This window comes from Miniopterus schreibersii, assembly GCF_964146895.1.
Source record: "Miniopterus schreibersii genome assembly, chromosome: 5".
Taxonomy (NCBI): domain Eukaryota; kingdom Metazoa; phylum Chordata; class Mammalia; order Chiroptera; family Miniopteridae; genus Miniopterus; species Miniopterus schreibersii.
The window spans coordinates 35,630,026-35,654,226 of NC_138106.1; the positions used below are offsets into that span (position 1 = coordinate 35,630,026).

Genomic DNA, 24,201 nt, shown 5'->3' on the forward strand with positions numbered 1-24,201 from the left:
AATTAAGGAACTAGCTATGAGAATAAGGGATAGAACATATAAAAAGACACACCCTTACTCCTATAAAGTTTCTGGTTTTTGTATGTCTGTGTTTTTATTTTGAAAGTAATTAAAGCTGGGGACAGTGAAACAAGGAAGGGCTTAAGACAGAAGAAGCAGCAAGAGAGAGCTAGGTAGATCTGATTTGGCTCTCTAGTAATATTACAGGAAAGAAACAAGCCTAGGTGGGGCTGCTTTGGCCCACTGAGAAATAAAAGTCACAGTGAGAGAAGTGAGCCAAGGCCGGCTGCTGTTAGGCTGCTGTCAGCTCACTGGAAGGTCAGAGAAAAGGAGCCTTGAAGACAGGTTCAGGAGGCTAACCCAGGATGAGAGCTACCACTGCCCCATTGTTCCCTTGGTTGCAAGTCTCAGTGGAGTCCCTTAGAGTTTAGGAGAGGCATGCCTGTGGGAGAAGAGGGGGAAAGGAAAGGCCCTGATGTGTTCCCAGGAGGGAGAGTGCTCAAGTTTTAATCAGCCTTGTATTAATACTTAACTCAATATGCTACCCCCAAATTTATCAATACAATAAGATACCAGATAACAAAATACCAAATAAGTGAGATTATTAAATACAGAACACAGAGTATCTTTTTATGTAAGAAAATTTTCTCTTTTATCCAAGAGAGAGATTCTATTGTAAATAATGCTGCAGTGGACATAGGGGTGCATATATCTTTTCAAATTAGTATTTTGGATTTCTTCAGATAAATACCTAGAAGTGGAATTGCTGGGTCAAGTAATAGTTTTATTTTTAATTTTTTGAGAAACTTCCATACTGTTTTCTATAATGTTAATTAAGCCTTCTTCATGCTACCATAGTTAGGCCTGGATATCTGACTTGAAATATTTTAGGAAGAAGCTGAGGTCTTTAGAAGTGATTATATATGTCATTCTGAGGTCATGGGAATAGATGAGAGTTACTCTCAGTGCTCTTCAACCAATTGCAAATACATTTTGGATCATATATCAATATATGATGTGAAAAGCAAGTAGGAGTACCACCTTAAAATTAAAATTCAAGAAAATTGATAGCCCTAGCCCAGTGCCTCAGTCCATTAGTTACCTATTCATAGTCACTTCTGAGGGAGGTTTAAAAACAAATTATTTCCTACTTATAGTGGAAATTTAGGAGAAAGTAGACAAAAACAGAAAATAAATGAGTCACTTAACATTTTGGCATATGTGCCTCCTTTTTTCTATCATTAGGTGCGCTGGTAAATAAATTTTTCTATTAGCATATGTTTTATGATCCACTTTTCATTTACTCTCTAGTTAATACTTCCCCATGTCATTAAATAGTCTACGTAATTTTTTTTTTTAATCCTCACCCAAGGATATTTTTTCCATTGCTTTTTCAGAGAGAGTGGAAGGGAGAGAGAGAGAAAAACATCAATGTGAGAGAGACACATTGATGGGCTGCCTCCGCACATGCCCCAGCCAGGGCCAGGGATTGTGCCTGCAGCCGAAGTACGTGCCCTTGATCAGAATTGAACTCGAGACCCTACAGTCCATGGGCCAACACTCTAAACACTGAGCAAAACTGGTTAGGGCTACATAATTATTTTTAATTTTTTTTTTTATTATTGATTTTAGAGAAGGGGGAGAGAGATAGAAACATTGATGCATCGCCTGGCTGGTGTGGCTCAGTGGTTGAGTGTCGACCCAGGAACCAGGAGGTCATGGTTAGATTCCCAGTCAGGGCACATGCGCAGGCTCCCCTGGTTGGGGCTCGATCCCCAGGGCTGGGTGTGCAGGAGGCAGCCGATCTATGATCCTTCTCTCTCATCTATGTTTCTATCTCTCTATCTCTCCCTTACTCTTTCTAAAAAAAAACAGAAAAAAAGAAGCATGCTTACCAAAATCCATTAAAAAATAAAATAAAAAGAAAGAAACATAGATGCATCAACATCGATCAGCTGCCTTCTACATGCCTCCCCACCCCACCCCACCAGGGATGGAGCCCGAAATCTAGACATGTGCCCTGACTGGGAATTGAACCAGTGACCTCTTGGTGCATGGGTCAACACTCAACCACTGAGCCACATCAGCCGGGAAAATAGTCTACATAATTTTTAATGGCTGCATAGATTGTTTTCCATCTTTAAGATGTACTTTGGTTTAACTAATCCCCTATTGTAGGTCATTTAGGTTGTGTTAAGTATTTTTTATTAAAAAAGCATTGAACATATCTCTGTAGATAAACCTTTCTACATATATCCTCATTATTTCCTTAGGGTTGCTAGAAAGGGACTTGCTCATCAAACAATATACATATTTTTAAAGGCCATTGATATAATTGAATTTCTGTCTAGCAACACTATATTAAGATAATATACACTTATATTAGGATTCTAAATGTAGTCAAATTCTGTGTCTTACAGTATTCTGACTTACCCTTACAGTCAGTGGATGAAACCTAGCTGTGTAAAAGGGAAGACAGAAGAAGGTTATTCGTAATTCACAAAGTACATGGCATCCTTTCAGCTGGGGGGCTTAAGGAGTACTGTTGTAAATTACCCAAGATTCTAATTGTGCAAATACAGTTTTTATTTATCAATGTTTATTAAAATGAAGTAGTGCTCTCTACCCTACATGAAATATATTACATGATTTTGTTGCAGTGTTACATCAAAATGAAATTATGCAATTTGAATACTAAATTTTATTTTCACTGTTGTTTTTTACTTTTAGCCACGTAAAGAAGATCCCTAACAGTCATTTCTCAGCAATTATATAGTCAACTGATGTAACGATGGTCCTAATATTGGGACGAAGACTAAACAGAGAGGATCTTGGGGTGCGTGATTCCCCAGCAACGAAGCGTAAAGTTTTTGAAATGGACCCTAAATCTCTGACAGGCCATGAATTTTTTGACTTCTCTTCAGGATCATCCCATGCTGAAAACATACTCCAAATATTTAATGAATTCCGAGATAGCCGCTTATTCACAGATGTTATCATTTGTGTGGAAGGAAAAGAATTTCCTTGCCATAGAGCTGTCCTGTCAGCCTGTAGTAGCTACTTCAGAGCTATGTTTTGTAATGACCACAGGGAAAGCCGCGAAATGCTGGTTGAAATCAACGGTATTTTAGCTGAAGCTATGGAATGTTTTTTACAGTATGTTTATACTGGGAAGGTAAAGATCACTACAGAGAATGTACAATATATCTTTGAAACATCAAGCCTCTTTCAGATCAGTGTTCTCCGTGATGCATGTGCCAAGTTCTTGGAGGAGCAACTTGATCCTTGTAATTGTTTAGGAATCCAGCGCTTTGCTGATACCCATTCACTCAAAACACTCTTCACAAAATGCAAGAACTTTGCATTACAGACTTTTGAGGATGTGTCCCAACATGAAGAATTTCTTGAGCTTGACAAAGATGAACTTATTGATTATATTTGTAGTGATGAACTTGTTATTAGTAAAGAGGAGATGGTTTTTGAAGCCGTCATGCGTTGGGTCTATCGTGCTGTTGATCTGAGAAGACCACTATTACATGAGCTCCTAAACCATGTGAGACTCCCTCTGTTGCATCCCAACTACTTCGTTCAAACAGTTGAGGTGGACCAATTGATCCAGAATTCTCCTGAGTGTTATCAATTGTTGCATGAAGCAAGACGGTACCACATACTTGGGAATGAAATGATGTCCCCAAGGACTAGGCCACGAAGGTGAGAAGACTGTTTACAAATTAACTACAATATAATTAACAAAAGTTTTTGTTTTTAAAATGTTTTTAAACATCCTGAAGGTAATTTCAATATAGTCATTTATATGTATTGTCTGCATGTAAATTTATATAATTTAAGATTTGTTTTGGATTATGTAAATCATTAGAATGTCTTCCTAGTGAAGACTAGATTCAACAATAGCATTCTTTGTTATTGGTCAGCTATCAGAGGGTATTGCAAAGGGTCTTTGCAACTGTGCATGTGTCAGCATATTTTACTTATTTCTCGTGGCCTTCATAGGGTCCCAAAGCATCCCACTTTTCTTTCCAGAGAGTCTTTGGATATAAAGGAGCTAAAGACTTTGGCAGAATAACAGACAACATGAAATATAGAGGTAAAGTGAGTAAACTCATGTACATTGAGTGGATTCTCAGATAGAAAACCCAAGCTTTGGATCTTTTCTCATTGCCATAGTTACTATATTTAAAGTCAATCTCAATTTTTAAATTTTTTTCTGATTATAAAAATTATACCATACAGAATTTGAAAAATGTTATGTTAAGGGGTAGGGATGCAATTAAGTATTGTACTATTATTTGTATCTTCTTACAATGGGTTATTTCTGTAAAACACCTATAAATTTTTAACTCATAAACTATAGAAAAATAATCTCCATGCCTTAATAATAAAAGGAATAATATTATGCACTCAGCCCTCCATATCCTCGGATGAGAAACCCAATCTCAGATTGAAAATATTCGGGGGGGGGGGGGCAGGAATCCCAGAAAGTTCCAAAGAGCAAAACTTGAATTTGCTGCATACCAAGCACTGCACTGAATCCACATGAATGAAGTGATGTGTAGGCCTACCCTGTTATAGCCTATATGCAAATATAGGTTTTATGCAAATACTATACCACTATATAAGGGACTTGAGCATCCATGGGCTTTGCTATCCACAGGGGTCCTGGAACCAATCCCATACGAATACCGAGGGACAGCTGTGTTTTACTGTGAATAAACAAGGAATGGCCATTGTGAGAAATATGACAGTAAAGAATCCTTTTAATAACTTTTATAACAAAGCTAAGGTTGTGCCCCACTGGCATGGCTCAGGGATTGAGCATCGACCTATGATCCAGAAGATCGGTGTTCAATTCCCTGTCAGGGCACATGCCTGGGTTGTGCGCTCGATCCCCAGCAGGGGGCGTGCAGGAGGCAGCCAATCAATGACTCTCTCATCATTGATGTTTCTCTCTCTCTCCCTCTCCCTCTCTGAAATTAATAAAAATACTTTAAAAAAAAAAAAAAAAAAAGCTAAGGTTGGGGGCTTTTTTATTGTGATTTAAAAAAAGACAAAAGTTACCATCGTTACCATATTTAAGTGTACCATTCACTAGTATTCAATATATTCACATTGTTGTGAAACTAGTGTTTATTTTTATTTTCCCATACCACCTTTATTTTTCCTATAAATTTACTATAGTATAGCTCTCAAACCACAGTTTTTTTTGTTTTGATATTTAATTTTTTTTCAATTACAGTTTACATTCAGTATTTTTTTTGTATTTATTTCAGGTGTATGGCACATGATTTAACTAATCATATACCTTACAGAGTGTTCCCCTGATATTTCCATTACCCACCTGGCACTATATATAGTTATTACAATATTATTGACTGTATTCCCTGTACTGTACTATACATCCCCATGACTATTTTGTAACTACCAATTTGTACTTCTCAATCCCTTCACCTCTTTTACCCAGCCCCCAACACCCCTCCCCTCTGGCAACCATGAGTCTGTTGTCTGTATATATGAGTCTTTCAATTTTGTTTGTTCATTAAACCACATTTTTTTAAAAGTATGTTTTTATTGATTTTTTTTTTAAGAGAGGAAGGGAAGGGATAGAGAGATATAAACATCGATGAGAGAGAAACATCATGGATCAGGTGCATGCCTCCCCCCCCCCCCAACTGGGTATTGAGCCCAAAACCCAGGCGTGTGCCCTGACCTGGAATCAAATCAGTGACCTCTTGATTCATGGGTTGACTCTCAACCACTGAGCCACACGGGCCGGGCTAAACCACATTTTTAACTTTGATTTTGATTATTATTGTTTTGGAATGTGGTTAAAATTCAGCATATTGTGAAATAGTATGTCTAAAATCTACAATTACAAGTTGGGATATAGCAAGATTAATCTTTTTCCTCATATGTAAAATGAGGATGATGATAAATAGTACTTATTTTACAGGTTCTGTTATTGAAACTATTAAATGCAGTAATCCTTAAGGTACTTAGCATAGAAAGTGATGCATAGAAAGTGCTTAAGAATTATTAACTTATTATTTGTAAAGTATAGTGTAGGTCTGATCCATTTTAAGAAAACTCCCAGTATTTGACAGTCTTGACTTTTTATAAATTGGATACAATATTAACTATTATTACAAAAAAATGAATGTAATATTTCTTGTATTAGAGTCAGATTACATTTTTTTCTTCAAAGTCAGCTGACTTATGTCAATTATATCTCAATAAAACTGAAAAAAATCAGCTGACTCTAGTTTTAAAAAGTAATTGCTTTATAGAAAAGAAATATAAAATATTTGACTCTTAGTCATTTAACAAAGGACAAAGAAATACAATTTTATTCTATAAGTGTACTGTGTTTTTTTAAGTTCCTGTTCTTTTTTTAAGGACTGTTAAGGGACTCGGGCTGAGCTTAAGAATATAGAGAGACCAAGGTTCTTAAATGTATTAGGAAAGCTAAACATCTTTAGGGCTATTCCACAACTTTTCTGGATACACCGTATTCCCTCCAAGGAAAATCACACATTTTTCCAGAGTCCCCTTTTGGCAGAAGAATGTTTTGGGGTCAAATGGGACTAATAATACCTATCCTGACTATTTCATGGGGTTAGAATAGGGACCAAGGGATATATGTTATAAAATCAAAATAAGTCATTTATTATTAATATTATTTATAAAGATATGAACTGAGTGAAATCAGATTGCAGCCTAAGGGTAATTAGGCTAGAAAATAAATACTTTTCCTGATTCACTTAATTATTTGATTTACAAAAATTTACTTCCAATTTTTAAGGAAACCAATCCATTTTATACTGTGGAACACATCCATGTATAAGATTGCCCTGTCACCTTTCTTTAGGAGGCAAATAGACAAAACCAAACTATGGTTATATTGAATTTGCAGACTATTATAAATGTAATTAGCAGATACTTATTTTAAGTAAGCATTATATGAGGAATGTAAGGTGGAATCCTTTATTTTACAACTCTGCAATCAACTTCTGTCCCTTATATTCTCTTTCACTTACTTGTTACTGCATGTTAGTACCAATCACTAGGAATTTCATTATCTGAACAATGTGTATTATTTGTACAGGTTCCCATCTTTCTGAGAAACTCCAAACTTCTTTGAAAAAGGAGTGATGTCTCCACTTCTTCAACTGCAGCTCACTCCTCTGACTTCTGCTCCAGTCACTCCTGAAACTCCTCTCAATCAGGTCATCACTGACCTCTGTTTGTTATTTTTTTAGACACCTCTTTTCAGTCTTTATCCAGCTTGATCTCTCTTTAGGGTTTAACATTATTAATTGCTTTAATCCCTCTTGAAATTCCTCCTTTAGCTTATGGAGTACCATTTTCCTCATGGTCCTCTTACTTCTCCAGCTGCTCTTTTCCAATTTGATGATTCTATATCTAGTCTTATAAACGTTGCTAGTACCTTTGGTTCACATCTCTTTTTCTTGCCTTATACACTTTCCTAGGTGATCTCATCTACTGTCATGGTTTAAATTACCATGAATGCTATTGACTATCAAACATATATCTCCAGCCCATACTTTTTCATCCATTCAGGCAATGTTACTTTTTTTTTAAATTTATAAATATACACACACACACACATACACACATATATGTGTATATATATATATATATATATATATATATATATATGCATTTTTACTTGGAAAAAAACAAGCAAAATGATATCACACTTAAAGTTAGTAATTCTTTAATATTATCTTCTACCCAATTCATAATAATACTTTCCCAAACTGTTCTTTAATGAACCTGGATCTAATCCAGGATCACTTATTGCATCTGGTTACTTCCATGAAGTCTCTCTTATTTCAAAACAATTTGTTTTTCATGATTCTGATTTGTTGATGGGCAAGTTGTCCAGAAAAATATTCCACCTTCTGTATTAGTCTGGTTGTTTCTTTATGGTATCACTTAACTGTGTTTAGTTATGTTTCTGGAAACTGGAAGTTGGCTCTGCAAGCTTCAGCTTACTGGAGACCAGTTAAATATTTCTGACTAGAGTTCATCCTAGGTAATGTATCATATTAGGAGGCACGGGCTATCTGGTTGTCTTACCATTAGCAATGCAAAGATTAACTCCAGATTAGGGTGATGACAGTCAGTTTCCACCACTGAACAGTTCGGTTGTACTCATCAGCCATTGTTTCTTTGGTGTGTATCCTGTGCCAAGTATCCTCAAGAGCTCAACACATACTGGATATTCTACCTATATATACCCACATGTCTCTTAAATGACAGAGAAAACCCAAAAGTGCACCCAAGAGCATGAAAGTTTTGATAATCTTCACTGCTAGTTGTAAACCCTTGGATGCACGGAGAGAAAACAGTGGAGACCAATTACAGAAGGAACAAAGCTTAGGAACAGTGGTTATCTTTTTAATAGTATATGTTATGTAACTTTAAATCTCTATACTAATACATAGTATTATTTTTAATAAACACCAAGTGCAAGCATCATGATGAGTACTGGCTTCAGAAACAGGCAGGCCTGGATTAGAATCTGGCTCTACACTAGTTGATTCCATGACCTTGGGCAAGACACTTGAACTTCACTGTGTATCAGTTTTCTCATCTGTAAAATGAGCATACTATCACCTACCTCGCTAGATTGTTGTGAATATTGGAGATACCATATGAAAGAATGCATAATCTAGCATTTGACACAAAATGCTTAATAAAAATTATTGCTGGTTTCATGAAGAAAATAATCAAAATACATTTTAAATTTATGCTGTACTTTTACAGAATAGGAAATGTGATTTAAGAAGCAGAAATACTTGCTATCAAATGGTTCATTTCAAGCATAAATCGTTCGTATCTATGGAAAAAAAATTGATCTTCTTTGCCATACTCTATGTAACAATAGATAGCTAAGATTTAATAAGCTACTGCCTCTTTCTAATAAACAGTTACTATATAATGAATATAGGACTGTAACTGCCATAATGAGAACAAGGTGCAAGTTCCTATTAGAAACCAGTTGAGAAAACTAAGATAAAGGATTTTGTTTTCTGTTTTTTTAAGAAATAGTGTTTTAACTGAAACAGATTCATAGATACAGAGAACAGACTCATGGGTGCCAGAAGGGAGAGCAGCTGGGGGACTGGGTAAAAAAGGTGAAGGAATTAAGTACAAATTGGTAACTGTTTTGTAACTACAGCATAGGGAATATAGTCAATATTGTAAATAACAGGTATGGTACCAGGTGGATACTGGAACTATCAAGGGGAACAGTTTGTAAAGTATATGATTATCTAATCACTACGCTGTACACCTGAAACTAATACAAAATAATAGTGGATGTAAAAAAAAAAAAAAAGAAATAGTGTTTTAAGATTAATAAATACCTTCATTCCTTATTTTATAGGTGATATAACTAAGGCATAGGTAAATGAACCAACCTTGCCCTTGTCACAGAGTTACTTAGTGGCAGAGCTAAGGCTAAAATTTTTTGTTCTGAATTTTTGTTCTAATCCCTGTTAAGGATATTGTTCTACTATATTATAGGATGCATGGTTTCTCATTTTTATACATGTTAATTCATTGTTATTTTGAACTCAAACATTTTTATATAAAAGTATATATTGTAATTGTTCCTGTACCTGACCTTTGGTACATCAGTTATCCCCAAAGGATACCTCTGTTATTACATTTTTAAACTCTTTTTAGAAATATCCTTTGCATATAAAAGTGTGTATCTATGTGTACGTGTGTGCATGTTAGCACCCGTATACCTCCCCACTTTTGTTTATACAGAGAGTAGGGTACTACAGTTTTGCACTTCATTGTTATAACTTAAAAGTATCTTGGAGATTGTTCTACATAACCACCTAAAAGACTATTTTATTTCAGTTTTTTACTTTTTGTTATGGATGTTTCCAAATCATTTTTTAAAGACGTATAGTACCCCATTTATAGATACCATAATTTATTTGATTCATCTCTTAATGATGGACATTTAGGTTGTTTCTATATTTTTGCCAAGAATGCTCAGTAAATATTCTTGTGCATATGTCTGCATACACTGATAATTTACAACTTAAATTACTAGAAATAGAATTGCTCACTCGTAGGATATGTGCATTTTTAATTTTGGTAAATACTGTATAAAATTGCCTTCTAAGCTATCCTTCAACCAAAAATATGAGTGTCTATTTCTCCATTGCATATTATTAGTTTTTGTAAATCTTTACTACTTTGGAAAGTGAAACTATATCTCATAATTTTTAAAAAATTTTTATTGATTGATTTGAGAGAGAAATATACTGATTTGTTGCTTCACCCACTTATGCATTTATTGGTTGATACTTATATGTGCCCTGACCGAGGATCAAACAAGCAACCTTTCAGTGCACAGGACAACACTCCAACCAACTAAGCTGCACCAGCCAGGGCAAAGCCAAGTAATTTTAAAATTCCAAAACTAGCCCAGCCGGCGTGGCTCAGTGGTTGAACATCGACCTATGATCCAGGAGATTGCAGTTCGATTCCCAGTTAGGGCACATGCCTGGGTTTTGGGCTCAATCCCCAGCAGGGGGCGTGTAGGAGGCAGCTGATCAATGACTCTCTATCATCATTGATGATTCTATTTCTCCTCTCTCTGAAATCAATATTATTTAAAAAAAAGAATTAAAAAAATTCCAAAACTGTGTATTGACCCTTATGAACAAAAAAACTTGGATAAGCTCTTAGTTTTTCCTCTCTGTCTTAAAGTACAAAATAAAAGAAGCCAGTGTTTAACATAAATCTTGGTATTCTCTTAATGCTCTTAAAAACTTTTCACTCAAAAAATAGTCCATGCTCATTATCATTTGAAAATTTATGTTGATACAATCAGAGACAACCATCATTAGCATTTTGGTATATTCTTTCCAGACTTTTAAAATATAGTATTAATTGTATCTTATGTACATCCTTTTATCTTGCTTTTTTCTTTTAGCAGTCTTTGTTACAAACTTTAACATTTTTAGTGACAACCCAACATTTTGAGTTGGATTACCTAAATTTACTTAACTTTTAAAAAATTACTTTAAAAAATAATTTATGTACATATACAGTCATATGTTATTTAACAAGAGGGATACATTCTGAGAAATTTCTCTTTAGGTGATTTCATAGTTGTGCAAACAACATAGAGTGCACTTACACAAACCTAGATGGTATAGCCTGCTGCATACCTAGACTGTATGGTATAGCCTGTTGCTCCTAGGCTACAAACCTGTATGGCATGTTAATGTATAAAACAACATGAGGTGAAATCAAACACAGAGAAAATGATACAATTAAGAGATATAATAAACAAAATATATGAGGTTGCTGTTCCTGTAACACAGAATACTGGTTTACAGCAAATTTTTGTAAGTAGAAGGAGTACACTCTAAAACAGTGATTAAGAGTATAGTATAGTAAGTATATAAACATAGTCATTTATTATCATTATCATGTATTATGTATTGTAATAAGTCTACATGCTATACTTTTACACCCGCAGTTTATTTGCACCAGCACCACCACAAACACATGAGTAATGCATTGCACTACAACTTTATGATGGCTACAATGCCATTAGGTGATAGGAATTTTTCAGCTCCATTATAATCTTAGGAGACCACCCTTCTATCCGCAGTCTGTTGTTAACCAAAATGATGGCATTATATAGCGCATAACTGTACTCCTTTACAGGGTATTAGATTATACTATGAAGTAGTTTTTTTAGAACTAGCAACCTGATAGAAAAGCACCATTTTCCTACATTTAGAAAAAGTGCACCATCTTACCTCGTGTGGTTATGCATATCTGAATTGCTGCAAAACTTCATTTGAAAGTCATCCTTAATATTACCAGAGTTCCAGTTGAGTTACGTAGGATTTTTGGACTGATTTACAAGTTTTAAGGCAAACTCAAAGAAAAAAATATTCAGGAATTTTCTGTGGGAAAATGATATCACTAAATCCTTTATAAATGTTCTCAAAGTAATTGGTAGCTATATTATTTGGCACATGCATAGAGAATAAGCTTAGCTGTTTATAGTACTGTTCTACCTTCTTTGTGATAATGGCATGTTTTTAGGGTCTTAAAGGATCTTGGGTGTATTTTAATGTATTGCTTATTCATCCTTATAATAATGATTTTAGGTCAACTGGCTACTCTGAGGTGATAGTTGTTGTTGGCGGCTGTGAACGAGTTGGAGGATTTAATCTTCCGTACACCGAGTGCTATGATCCTGTGACAGGAGAGTGGAAGTCCTTGGCTAAGCTTCCAGAATTTACCAAATCAGAGTATGCGGTCTGTGCCCTAAGGAATGACATTCTTGTTTCAGGTAAATAAAGAATTACTATAATAGCTACTTTTAATTTGAACATAGCTTGGCTGTCTTAAATTATAACAGTGTCTCAAAAGAAAACAATGACATTGGATATGCCCACTTCAGGCAGATCAGTTTATACAACAGATAAAACCAAGGGTGATTTTTTGCTGTAACTACAGTATCTATGGTCCAAAGTCTGTTAATTGGTTAAGTAATTGTACCAGCTTTGCAGATTACTATATTACTACACATTGAACAATATAACAGCATGTACTTTATTTTGTACAGTGGTATGTTTTTTAAAAAATTGGTAATTTTTTTTTAAATCTTCTAAAAATAATTCTGTTGTTTGGGTGCTTCTGATGGCCGACTCCTAAATTAACAATCTGTATACATTTGTAAAATTCGTAGTCTGCATTTTATTTATTTGAGGCCTGTAATTATTTCTCAAGATAACAAGTGACAAAGTTAAAATCTGTTCTGTAGAACTGTTTTCATAAAGCTTTAAGAGGGTCCTTGTTTCATTTATTGAACTGAATTCTCAAATTCTTGGACTGCATGATAAATCCCTTGTTTTTATTATCTATGCCTTGGGCATAGATCCCTTGGTGATAGATACATATATTATTGTATGTGCATTGTTTTGCATTTAAAGGTGGAAGAATCAATGGCCGTGATGTCTGGATTTATAATTCACAGTTAAATATTTGGATCAGAGTTGCTTCTCTAAACAAAGGCAGATGGCGTCACAAAATGGCTGTCCTCCTTGGTAAAGTAAGAGAAACCACTTTTTATTACTATTGCTGGTACATTTCCAAAATAAATACCACAGCTGAATCCTTCATTTTACTCACCCTCTGGGTATTTTGGATTCAAATTGTATTTCCTTCCATTTCTAACTTCAGTAGATAAACTGAAGATATAAACAATTTGACACTGTACTTTTGAATGGATATTTTGTTCTCCCAATTTGGAATTCGTGGCAGTACAGCACATTTCTCTTTTCATGCACCATTGGAGTCTGAATGCCTAAGAAGCATTGGAAAATAAAGGCGTTGCATCAAGTACAAAAACAGGCCAATGTCTAATCCAGTCTTTTTCCTTTTACTGACTTTGGCAGTCAGGCAGAGATATATTTATCCAGAGTGATGTTATTTTATCTTTTTTATTTGTACAAGTAGGGACAAAACAAATTTAAAATAAGTGTTAAGATAAACTCACCAACATATTTTAAAGAAAACTTGTTATTGACTGCAGCTAAGAAATAATATAAAAAATATGTAATTTGGCCCTAGCTGGTTTGGCTCAGCGGTTAGAGCGTCAGCTCTCAGACTGAAGGGTCCTGGGTTTGATTCCAGCTGCAGACTCAATCCCCAGGCCTCAGTCGGGGTGTGTGCAGGAGGCAACCAGTGTGTCTCTCTCTTTCTCTCTCTCTTCCTCTTCCACTCTCTCTGAAAAGCAATGGAAAAAATGTCAAGTGAGGATTATATATATACATATATATGTGTATATATATGTATATATATACATATACATGTATGTGTATATATATGGTACATTATATTATATATAATTAATGTATAATATGTAATATATATTGTAATTACATATATATATATATATATATATATATATATATATATATAAATTTGTTTCTGAACTGTTTGCTGTTCTTAGAAACTTGAGAATCACTTGTGGACTAGTAATTTCCAAACTCTTTAAAAAGCAACTATACCCTCCTTTTTAAAGTTAAATCTAATATAAAAATCCATTCCATAAAACAGATAAAAATACAACTGTTATACCAACAGCTAACTTGGGCCCTTTGGCTTTTCCCTACCACCCTCTTTATCAGCTCCTTCAAATCCACCTCAAATTATTGAACAAGCTAAGTAAAAGCAGCATACTTGCTTGCACATGTATTTTTGACTGGTCCCTTAGTACCCCTTTCTAAAAAGATTGCTACATCTTAGGCCCTCCTGCGGAGATATTTTAGAGCTACCAATGAGGAAATAGAGCTGCTCTAATTTGAAACAGAGATGGTACCAGGAACCCTTCCCACCAACCTCGCATCAGTCCTCCTCCCCTCTCCCATCCTCACAGAGGCTCCTTAATATGTCTCTACGGTAGAATGCTAGAGCTTCTGAAAGCACAGTTGGAAAGCAGGTGTTAATTCCTAAGGAATTTTTTTAAATTCTTAAGGATATTGATCTAGTGTGGTACTGCTATCAAAAGGTCAGTGAAATAATGAGGACCTTGAGATAGATGTAATGGAAAGAAAATATTAATAGAATATTTTATAAAACCACTAGTTTGGCAGTACCTACTATATTATATATAGTTTTGGTAGCTATGCCTCAAGAATGACATAATATTACTAAAAAGGGACAGCTAAAATAAGGGATTGGAGCCCAGCCATCATGGCTTAGTGGTTTAGCATGAACCTGTGATCCAGGAGATCACGATTCGATTCCCTGTCAGGGCACATGCCCAGATTTCAGACTGGATCCCCAGTGGGGGGCATTCAGGAGGCAGCCAATCAATGACTCTCTCATTGATGTTTCTCTCTCTTTCCCTCACCCTTCCTCTCTCTGAAATCAATAAAATAAGGTATTGGAAAGAGATGAGATCTGATTAAAAATATTATAATTATTTAGTCTGGACATACAAAGGTAATGAAAATGATTATGTCTCAAATACTATATATGGATTGGTGATCACAAATTTTTTTCACAAATTGATACTTAACTTGAAGGTACCCAAAACTTAGAATCACTTAATCAAGAAATAAAAGGAATTCTTCCTACCTTACACAGCAAATACTCAATCCATGGAACCTGTTGTCCTAAAAAGTACAATATAGGCTGAGTTCAAACCTATAAAATTATTTAAATTTATAAATGCTCCCTGTTAAAGAATCTAGGATGGCTTGGAATGTAGAATCTTAGCGCAAGAATGAATCTTAGAGAACACTGACTGTGACATTTCCAATTCCTAAAGAAAGTGAGTCCAGAGAGATCAAGTCATTTGCCCGAGGTTATACATAAAGTGATAAAGGGGCAAAAGCTCAGGTTTCTTAAGCAGAGGGCTTTTATCTTGACGCTCACAGCATATATTTTTAATTTATACCTGCCGAGGAAATTAGATAGCCCTGGTCGGGTAGCTTAGTTGTCATCCTGATGTGCCAAGGTTGTGGGCTTGGTCCCTGGTCAGCACACATACTGATCTCTCTCTCTCTCTCTCTCTCTCTCTCCCCCTCCCCTTCTCTCTCTCTCCCTCTCTCCCCCCCTCCCTCTCTCCCCCTTTTCCTTCCCCCCACCCCCTTCCTCTCCCTAAAATCAATTTTAAAATTTTTTTTAAAAGAATTTAGGACTGAGTCTGAGAGGATAAATTGCCCAAGGTCTCACATTGCCTGGCTGCCTCTCCTGACTTCAAAGCCTGTGTCCTAACTGCCTCACTGTACAACAGTTCCCATACCCCTTCTAACTGCATAACCTTAAGTTACTGAACCTTTCTGAGCTACATGGTGTTAGGAGAACAAACCCACCAACATCATTTTTAGCATAATGTGAGAAAAGCAAGATAGAAATGGCAGTGGCTGCTGTGGAAACTTGGAGGAACACGGAAAGATAAATTGTGGACAGACTTTGAATGATAACATATAACATTTGGGCCTCGACCCTTAGGCATTCATTGTTGAACTATTAAAAGGAGTTGATGAGGTAGTTTTAGTAAGATTAATCTGTGATTTAGAGACCAGGAGATTAATTGAGAGGTTTGAAATTATATTGACCCTGAGGGAGGATAGTAGCAATGGGAAACAAAAAGAAGGGACAGATGTCAGAGATACAGTGGTACCTCAGTTTACAAACGCCATAAACCCAGAAGTCAATGCTTCGGTTTTCGAACATGCCTCGGAAGTCGAACATGCCATGTGGTTCTGCTGAGGGCAAGATCCTGAGGCCTAGCTGTCGGCTGTTGATCCCTCGGTTTTCTAACAGTCTTCTGGAACGGATTACATTCGAAAACCGAGGTACCACTGTACTATGAAAGAAGACTCAGTAGGTCTTAATAGTTATTTAGATGTGGAGAAAAGAGTTGATGCTGACTGTCTTTTAACGGAACTGTGGATGTTAAACAGGAGAGCTCCCGCAGTTGAAAGTATTGTATGTCTCATGATGTTTAATGGACTATTTGCATATAAGTCATTTAATAAATGGTTGTTGATTAAATCACCTATCATATAAATATCATATAAAGATATTAATTTGTCCTATCTTCCTAATATTTGTGAAAAGAAAATGTATGTGAAAGCCCTCTGAAATATATAGTATGGAGTTCATTATGTGGCAGGTACTTTTCTAGGCGCTTGTAGGGACCAAAATGAAGAACAAGACAGGCCCAGCCTCCAAAGACCTGTCTAGTCGTCCCTACCTGATATTTTTGTTCCATAGCTTTAATCTAATATTTTCATCATGAATATGAGCATTTAAGCTAAATCATGTCATTCTCAGCTTGAGTAGTATAATCCCTAAGGAGGTGAAGATTTGGCCTTGAGGGGGTGAAAAATTGTAGTTTCATGTATAAAGCGCTGATATATATCCAGTATATAAACAGACATACAATTATCTGTGGCATTAAAATTTCATTGGAGGGGGCTATTATGAAAAAAATTTCTAAAAAGACTCCTTGGTGGTGGTAAGAGGGTGATAATTTTTTAAAAGTTTCAGAAACTGAGCTAAATATATTGCAATTATAGTTATCAAGTGCTCTTTAAAGGGGAGAGATGACTTAATTCTTTATCCGGCTAGTTCAGAATGCAGGCTTTTGATAATTAAGATTTTTTCCCATGTATTTTATGTATAGGTATATGTTGTTGGAGGCTATGATGGGCAGAACAGACTTAGCAGTGTCGAGTGTTATGATTCCTTTTCAAATCGATGGACCGAAGTTGCTCCCCTTAAGGAAGCAGTGAGTTCTCCTGCTGTGACTAGCTGTGTAGGCAAATTGTTTGTGATTGGTGGAGGACCTGATGATAATACTTGCTCTGATAAGGTAAGCCATGTTCCCTTATAGAAATTACCAATGATATATACAAGAAGAGAAATACAGAAGGCTTATCAAGGAGGTAGTGAGGTCCCTTAGTGTGAGAGGCCTTTTAAAACTTGGTACTTTATACTTTTGAGGGAAAATACTGAATTTCAAGTTAGTAAAGTGAGATCCTAATATATCTAACAAAGTACTGTAAAAAGCATGATTCGATCTTTTTGGAATGAGACTAATCTCAATGTTGAGATCATGTACTAAATAGTTTTAAACCTTTTACTGCTGTAGTCAACAGAATCAGAAAGTTATTCACACAAAACACAGTTGAGAAATGAATTAGCAAAGGGTAGGACGCAATAACTAATTATACTGCTTGCAACTGTCTTGTTTTCTGCATACTTTAAAAGTATTTTTAGGACAAAGATAAGGAAAGGAAAACTCTGTAATATATGTAAATAAAGGATGGTTCAAAGTTGCTACATTTCATTGAACTCCTAGGACAAAAGAATTTATGTCTCCCTGACATCTCTGGAAAGACCAAGTTTATTCTGGAAACAAGTATATATTGCCTAATTGGTTTAACAATAGTTAACTGAATTTTGTCCATTAATTTTTTTTCTAAATTAACTTTATACAGTGTGGTCGAAAGTTACCTAATAAGTTCATTAATTCAGAATTTGTGATAATCCAAAGTATTCTGAATTGAGATTTACTTGTGTTCTTTTGAAGAAAGGTATACCTAAAAGTGTACAGAAATTATATTCAGATTAATGCTATATAACACAATTTTTAAAAAATCTAAACTTAATTTTAATGGAAATAAGTAAAGCAAACTTGGTAGCCATTCTCCCCAGAAGCAATCTCTGTTTGTTACTTTATTCTGCTTGATAATAATAAATTTACATTTCTTTTGAGAATTTCGTAATTTAGACAGTGACTGTCAGGCTAACCTCCCTTAATTCTGTGAATTAATGGGATTTGATTTTTAATTATGTTTCTATATGTTGATAAGCTTTTTATTAAGCAAATCTACACTTTTGTTTAGAAATTTTAATTAAATATTTCTATATATTATTAGGTTCAATCTTATGATCCAGAAACCAATTCTTGGCTACTTCGTGCAGCTATCCCAATTGCCAAGAGGTGCATAACAGCTGTATCCTTAAACAACCTGATATATGTTGCTGGTGGACTGACCAAGGCAATATACTGTTATGATCCAGTTGAAGATTACTGGATGCACGTACAGAATACATTCAGCCGTCAGGTAATAACATAAAAATTCAAGAGAACAGTGAATCTAGGAGGGACAATTATGAATATAAAGCAATTCCACTATTATAATATTTCATGCATACTTGAACTATTTTATAACTTTTTAAAACTCCACATAGATCATATGGTACACCTGTTTTGAATTCCTTCCAAGGAATTGTTCTATCGAAATAACTTTTTATCATCCCATGGTGAAGTAGCTATTGTACTTGAGCTGTTGATTTTTTTTTCCCCTTGACCTTTTTCAGAATCCTACTTTAGTCTTTATCACTCTCTCTTGAATATTTTAAAAGATAAGAAATGCTCCCAAACTGGTTTTTTCTTTCTGTAGTTAGAAGCTAGTTTGTTGTTTATTTGTTATAAAGAAAATGCTTTGCTTAGGTCTTCATCCACACACTCTGGCCTGTATTTTCCTGCTCCCCCTCTACCGCTGCTTCCAAAGAAGGCCTTCCTTCAGCCTTTCAATTCATGGCTCTATTCTCTTTCTCCTACCACCAAAATGGGTGATGGTTCTCATCCTAGAAATCTCTACCTTTACCACTCTCGAGATCTTGTACTCCCAAACGTCATTACTAATAATCTCCCAGTCTCATTCATACTCTCTCCTTTTTCCTACCCAACCTTTACATATGAGTTTTCCTTGAGCCTTTTTCCCCTGCCCTCTTCACAGCTTATCCTCTATTCCTGAATGATCTCATCTACTGCCCAATACCGATGACTGCAAATCTTTATCTCCATTAGAGCCTCTCTCCTGTGCTGGACTCGAACTTCCAGCTGCTTGTTTGATATATTCTGAGTGTTCTTCCCAAGCCTACTTTTCCTGTTTCCAAAAAACCTAGCGAATGGAAAAACACTGTTTCTCCCTTACACTCAAAATACTTCTGACCCCAGATATGTGGATTTTTCCCACACCAGTTACTTCTTCATAGTCTGGGTGTCTTAGAATTCAGTTCCATTCTAACACTGTCTACCTAGAGTAAGCAGTAGATTCCACACGTTAAGGGCTAACTTCCACTAGGTTGACCCCAGTATTTCTGACCTACCAGCTATAAATCAAGGTTCCCACAACCCTCCTCGGGTTTGATAATTTGCTTGAACAGCTCACGGAACTCAGGGAAACACTTATTTGTTTCCCGGTTTATTATGTATAAGGGATGTTATAAAGGATACAGATGAACAGCCAGGTGATGAGGTATATAGAGTGAGGTCCAGAAGGGTCCCAAGCACAGGAGCTTCTTTCTTTCCTTGTGCAGTTGAGATGTGCCACCCTCCCAGCACACAGATGCGTTCAACTACCTGAACACTTTCCAAATCCCATAGGTTGGGGATCATGTAGACATGATCAATTATTAACTCAATTTCCAGCCCATCTCTCCTCTCCAGAGAATGTAGGGTGGGGCTGGAAGTTCCAGCCTTCTAATCATGGCTTTGTCTTTCTGGTGACCAGCCCCTATCCAGGAGCCCACCAAGAGTCACCTCATTAAAATGAAAGAGACTCCTATTACCCAGGAAGTTCCAAGGAATTTAGAAGCTCTATGTCAGAAACATGGGGCCAGAGACAAATATATATATTCCCTATTATTTTACAATTAGAAACTTAATTTCTTAGGTTTTCCTCACTTTCTTTTATATTAAATCAATCTAGCCTATCAGTTCTATGTCCTCAGAGTTTCTCCTATTATTTTCTATTCCTATTATTCTTGCTTTTGTTCAAGTTCTTATCAGTTTCTACCAAAACTAAAACAATAATAATCTAGTGTTCCTTTCTCATTTTTCTCAAAATAGGTTGCTTCTCTAACCCATTTTGCCACCAGTTATTTTTCCAACAAATGTAATTATGTCTCTCCTCTGATTGGAAACTTACTGGATAAAGTCCAAAGTTTTCCCACTTCCTTCTAGGTCTTCTGTTGGCTGACCTCTGCTAGCCTTCTCAACTTCACTTTCTGCAACTATGCCCAATGATATTCGTATCTGTTACTTACATTCAGTATATAGATCTTATGTGTTCCTGCCTTGGTTCATATTGTTCCCTGAGCCCCTCATGCTTTTTCTGCCTTCTCTGCTTATAATTCCACTCATTTTTCAGAGCTCTTCATAGTTAAAACAAACGGAGGTTATCCTGTTCAGAATTGATCTCTCTCTTCTTCTTTTTTTCTTTCTTGATTTCTAACTCATCTCTTACATATCTTGCATTTATTGGTGCTCAGTAAATATTCATTAAATAAAGTAAACAAATGAGAGTGAACTAACAGAGGACCTAATTGTAAGACAATCTTTTTTTTCTTTTTTAAGTATCGGATGCTTTTTATTGGTATTTTAGAGAGAGAGGGAGGGAGCGAGAGAATCAGTGTGAAAGAGAAACATCCATCAGTTGCTTCCCACACACTCCCTGATCTGGGATCAAACCCACAATCTGGGTATGTGTCCTGACCAGGAATCAAACCTGCCACCTTCTGGTGTACAGGACAACATTCCAACAAACTCAGCCACACCATCCAGGGCTGTAAGACAACCTTACCTCAAGATACATAGATATAGACTCTAAGGACAGTCAGTAGGGTTTGAGTATCACATAAATTTACTAAAGTTGTTGACAATGAGGTATAGTCACCAATTAGTAATATATTCAGCGTAACATTGCCTCAACTGATGAAGAAACATAATAGGATCTTCAGCTTCATGATACAGAGGAAATATAATCTATCCCTCTTACATCACATTTAAGTAAAGTAAGTCACACTTCTCTAGCTAGTGGCTTCTGGAAAGAACAATCCAGTTCTATAGAGGTAAGAATATGCCCTACCACATAAGAACTCAAATTATGGGCACACTCACCCGTGCAACAACTGTTTACACTTGTTTCTAAATTTTTAAATCAAAGCTATTTTTTATTGGTGTATTACAGTAAATATTTAAAATTATAATACATTTTTATCCAGCTGGCATGGCTCAGCAGTTGAGCATCGACCTATGATCCAGGAGATCACTGTTCAATTCCTGGTCAGGGCACATGCCAGGGTTTCGGGCTCGATCCTCACTAGGGGGTGTACAGGAGGCAGCTACTCAGTGACCCTCTCATCATTGATGTTTCTATCCCTCTCTCTCCCTCTCCTTCCCTCTCTCTGAAAACAATAAAGGTATTATTTATATTTATATATATGTATATATATAAAATACTAAGACTTACTGTTCATTTAGGACTTGACTATACTGTGTAAAATGATAACAGACCTTAGGAAGATAATTGCCAGCATCTAGCATAATGCAGGACATATAATGATTATGTTCTTAACTAAATGATTGAGAAAAAAACAATAGGATAGCCCTGGCCAATGTGGCTCAGTTGGTTGAATATTATCCCATGCTCTGGTTCAATTCCTAGTCAGGGCACATAACCAGGTTAGGGCTTGATGTTTCTCTTTTTCTCTTTTCCCTCCCTCTCCCTTCTTCTCTCTCTTAAAAAACAAAAAATCAGCCCTGGCCTGTGTTGTTCAGTGATTAGAAGAACATCAGCCCTTGCACAAGAGCGTCATAGATTCGATTCCCTGTCAAGGGCACATACCTGGGTTGCAGGTTTGATCCCCAGCCGGTCGGGCACATGTAGGAGGCAGCCAATCCATATGTCTCTCTCACATCGATGTTCTCTCTCTATCTCTCCCCTCCCCCTCCCTCCCCCTCTCTCCCTTTCTCTCCCTCTCCCTCTCCCCCTCCTTTCCTCCCCCCCTTTCCCTCTTTCTCCCTCTCTGTCCCTCTCTCTCACCCTCCTCCCATCCACTCTCTCTAAAAATCAATGGAAAAAATAGCCTCAAGTGAGGATTAAAAAAAAATCGATAAAGACATATTTTAAAAAAACAAAAAACAGGATACACATGACACATTTCCTCTGATTAAACAATGAATAACATTGACCAGAAACTTCAGGGGGGAAAAAACATTTATATCAGAAATATATTAAATCTGTTATAACAAAGACAAATCATTTGAGCTCAGGTCTAGTATTCTATATCAAATCTCTTGAAGCAAAAAATACTGGATTATCTTTTCTCCCTGGCCCATTCTTACTTCTAGCACTTCTAAGTATATCATGTACACATTATTGACAGGCACGTTTTGAACCACCTATGTTTGCCTTCCCTTTAATGCTCATCAATGAAAAAGGATAAATCAGCTAATTTCAGGGTAGACAGTTATTTGAGCCCAAGGCTATGTTTTTCTTAAATGCTTAAAATCCTGAATGACATGAAAGAGCTGAAAAAATGAGCTCTTTTATTTTTTGCTGTCTGAATGGACCAAGCCTTTTTCTCTGTGTCCCCCCATTTTCATGCTTCTTGACTTTGCATAATTTCTAAAAGCCACAGCTTGCTATTCTAAACATTTTTGCATTTTAATTTTCATCAGAAACATCCTTTATCTTTCTTCAGTATATCAGGTATTTAAAATGCCATTAAAGTTTATAATAAATGAAAAGAAATCTGATTATTTTTCTTTATTGTTGGCATTTAAGCTTAAGCATTGTAAAAAATAATGATTAAGGAGAAAGTTATGGGTGTATTTTTTTACTATATTAGGATTGTGTTTCATTTTAGTCTTGAAAAATAACTTCATGTATTGATAAATTATTGTTCTTACTAGCTGCCATTACTCTTGTAATTCTTATAAAGTAACATAAACTCTATATCTGGTACAAGTAATTTCCTGATATAAAAGAATAACTCTTTCAAGGTTGCTTGCTTCGTTTAATTCTGAGCATTATTATGTGAAATTGTTAATAACAAGATTCTATAACTATATAGTTTAAGAATCATCATCAAAGTGACTATAAGGTTTAATAGTGTGGGATAGCTTATACCTGAAAACTAAGGTTGTTGTTGTTTTTATTGTATTGAGAACTTTTAGAATTTATAGAATTGTACTTTAGATGAAAAATGTTATAATTTGGCACGTAATTGGTACAATTCATGGGTTAGATATTCTGGGTAAAAGTTTGTGATTCACTAATGATAATCAGCCAAGTCATTCTGGGTATACATGAACTCTAATATAGGCATTTTTAAGTAATCACTAATTCTTTTAGACCTGAAGATACTATCCTCTATTATGTAAGTCCACCAAGATTTCACTTTTTTCTACAAGAGCAAAATTTGTAAAAAATGTTTATTGCTCTCATTGGTAGAATCCATCACATTGTTGGTTATATGGAAACAGGATACTAATATGCTATAGCTTTCTCAAAGTAAAATGTAAACAGAAGAATATTCGACCTATAGCGTAACCAGTTCCATGCAATAGTGAGACAATTTTAGTGTGATTTCTTTCTTTGAAGAATCACTTCATCTTTGCAAGAATATTTGTGTTATATAATAATTATGTTATTAACAGAGAAGAGTACAATTTAGCTAAGTAAGAATCCCATTATGAGGAAAATTAACTGTAAAATGTTACTTGGGGAATTTCTGTCCCAGCCAAGTCCTCTTATAGCAGTGCTTTGTTAGTTCGATTATAATTCTTTC

General features: G+C 35.6%; 1 protein-coding gene across 6 annotated transcripts in view; it reads left to right on the plus strand.

The window, feature by feature from the left end:
• The window catches only part of KLHL24 (kelch like family member 24), a 43,114-nt gene that overhangs the window by 7,297 nt on the left and 11,616 nt on the right, over positions 1–24,201 (plus strand). For all 6 annotated transcript variants that reach the window (XM_081138706.1, XM_081138710.1, XM_081138705.1 and 3 more), the window contains 5 exons: positions 2,731–3,711; positions 12,198–12,382; positions 13,026–13,144; positions 17,237–17,425; positions 18,495–18,683. In XM_081138706.1, the coding sequence (XP_080994832.1) occupies positions 2,792–3,711; positions 12,198–12,382; positions 13,026–13,144; positions 17,237–17,425; positions 18,495–18,683 (1,602 nt within the window). In that variant the 5' untranslated portion in view covers positions 2,731–2,791. The remainder of the gene's footprint in view (positions 1–2,730; positions 3,712–12,197; positions 12,383–13,025; positions 13,145–17,236; positions 17,426–18,494; positions 18,684–24,201) is intronic.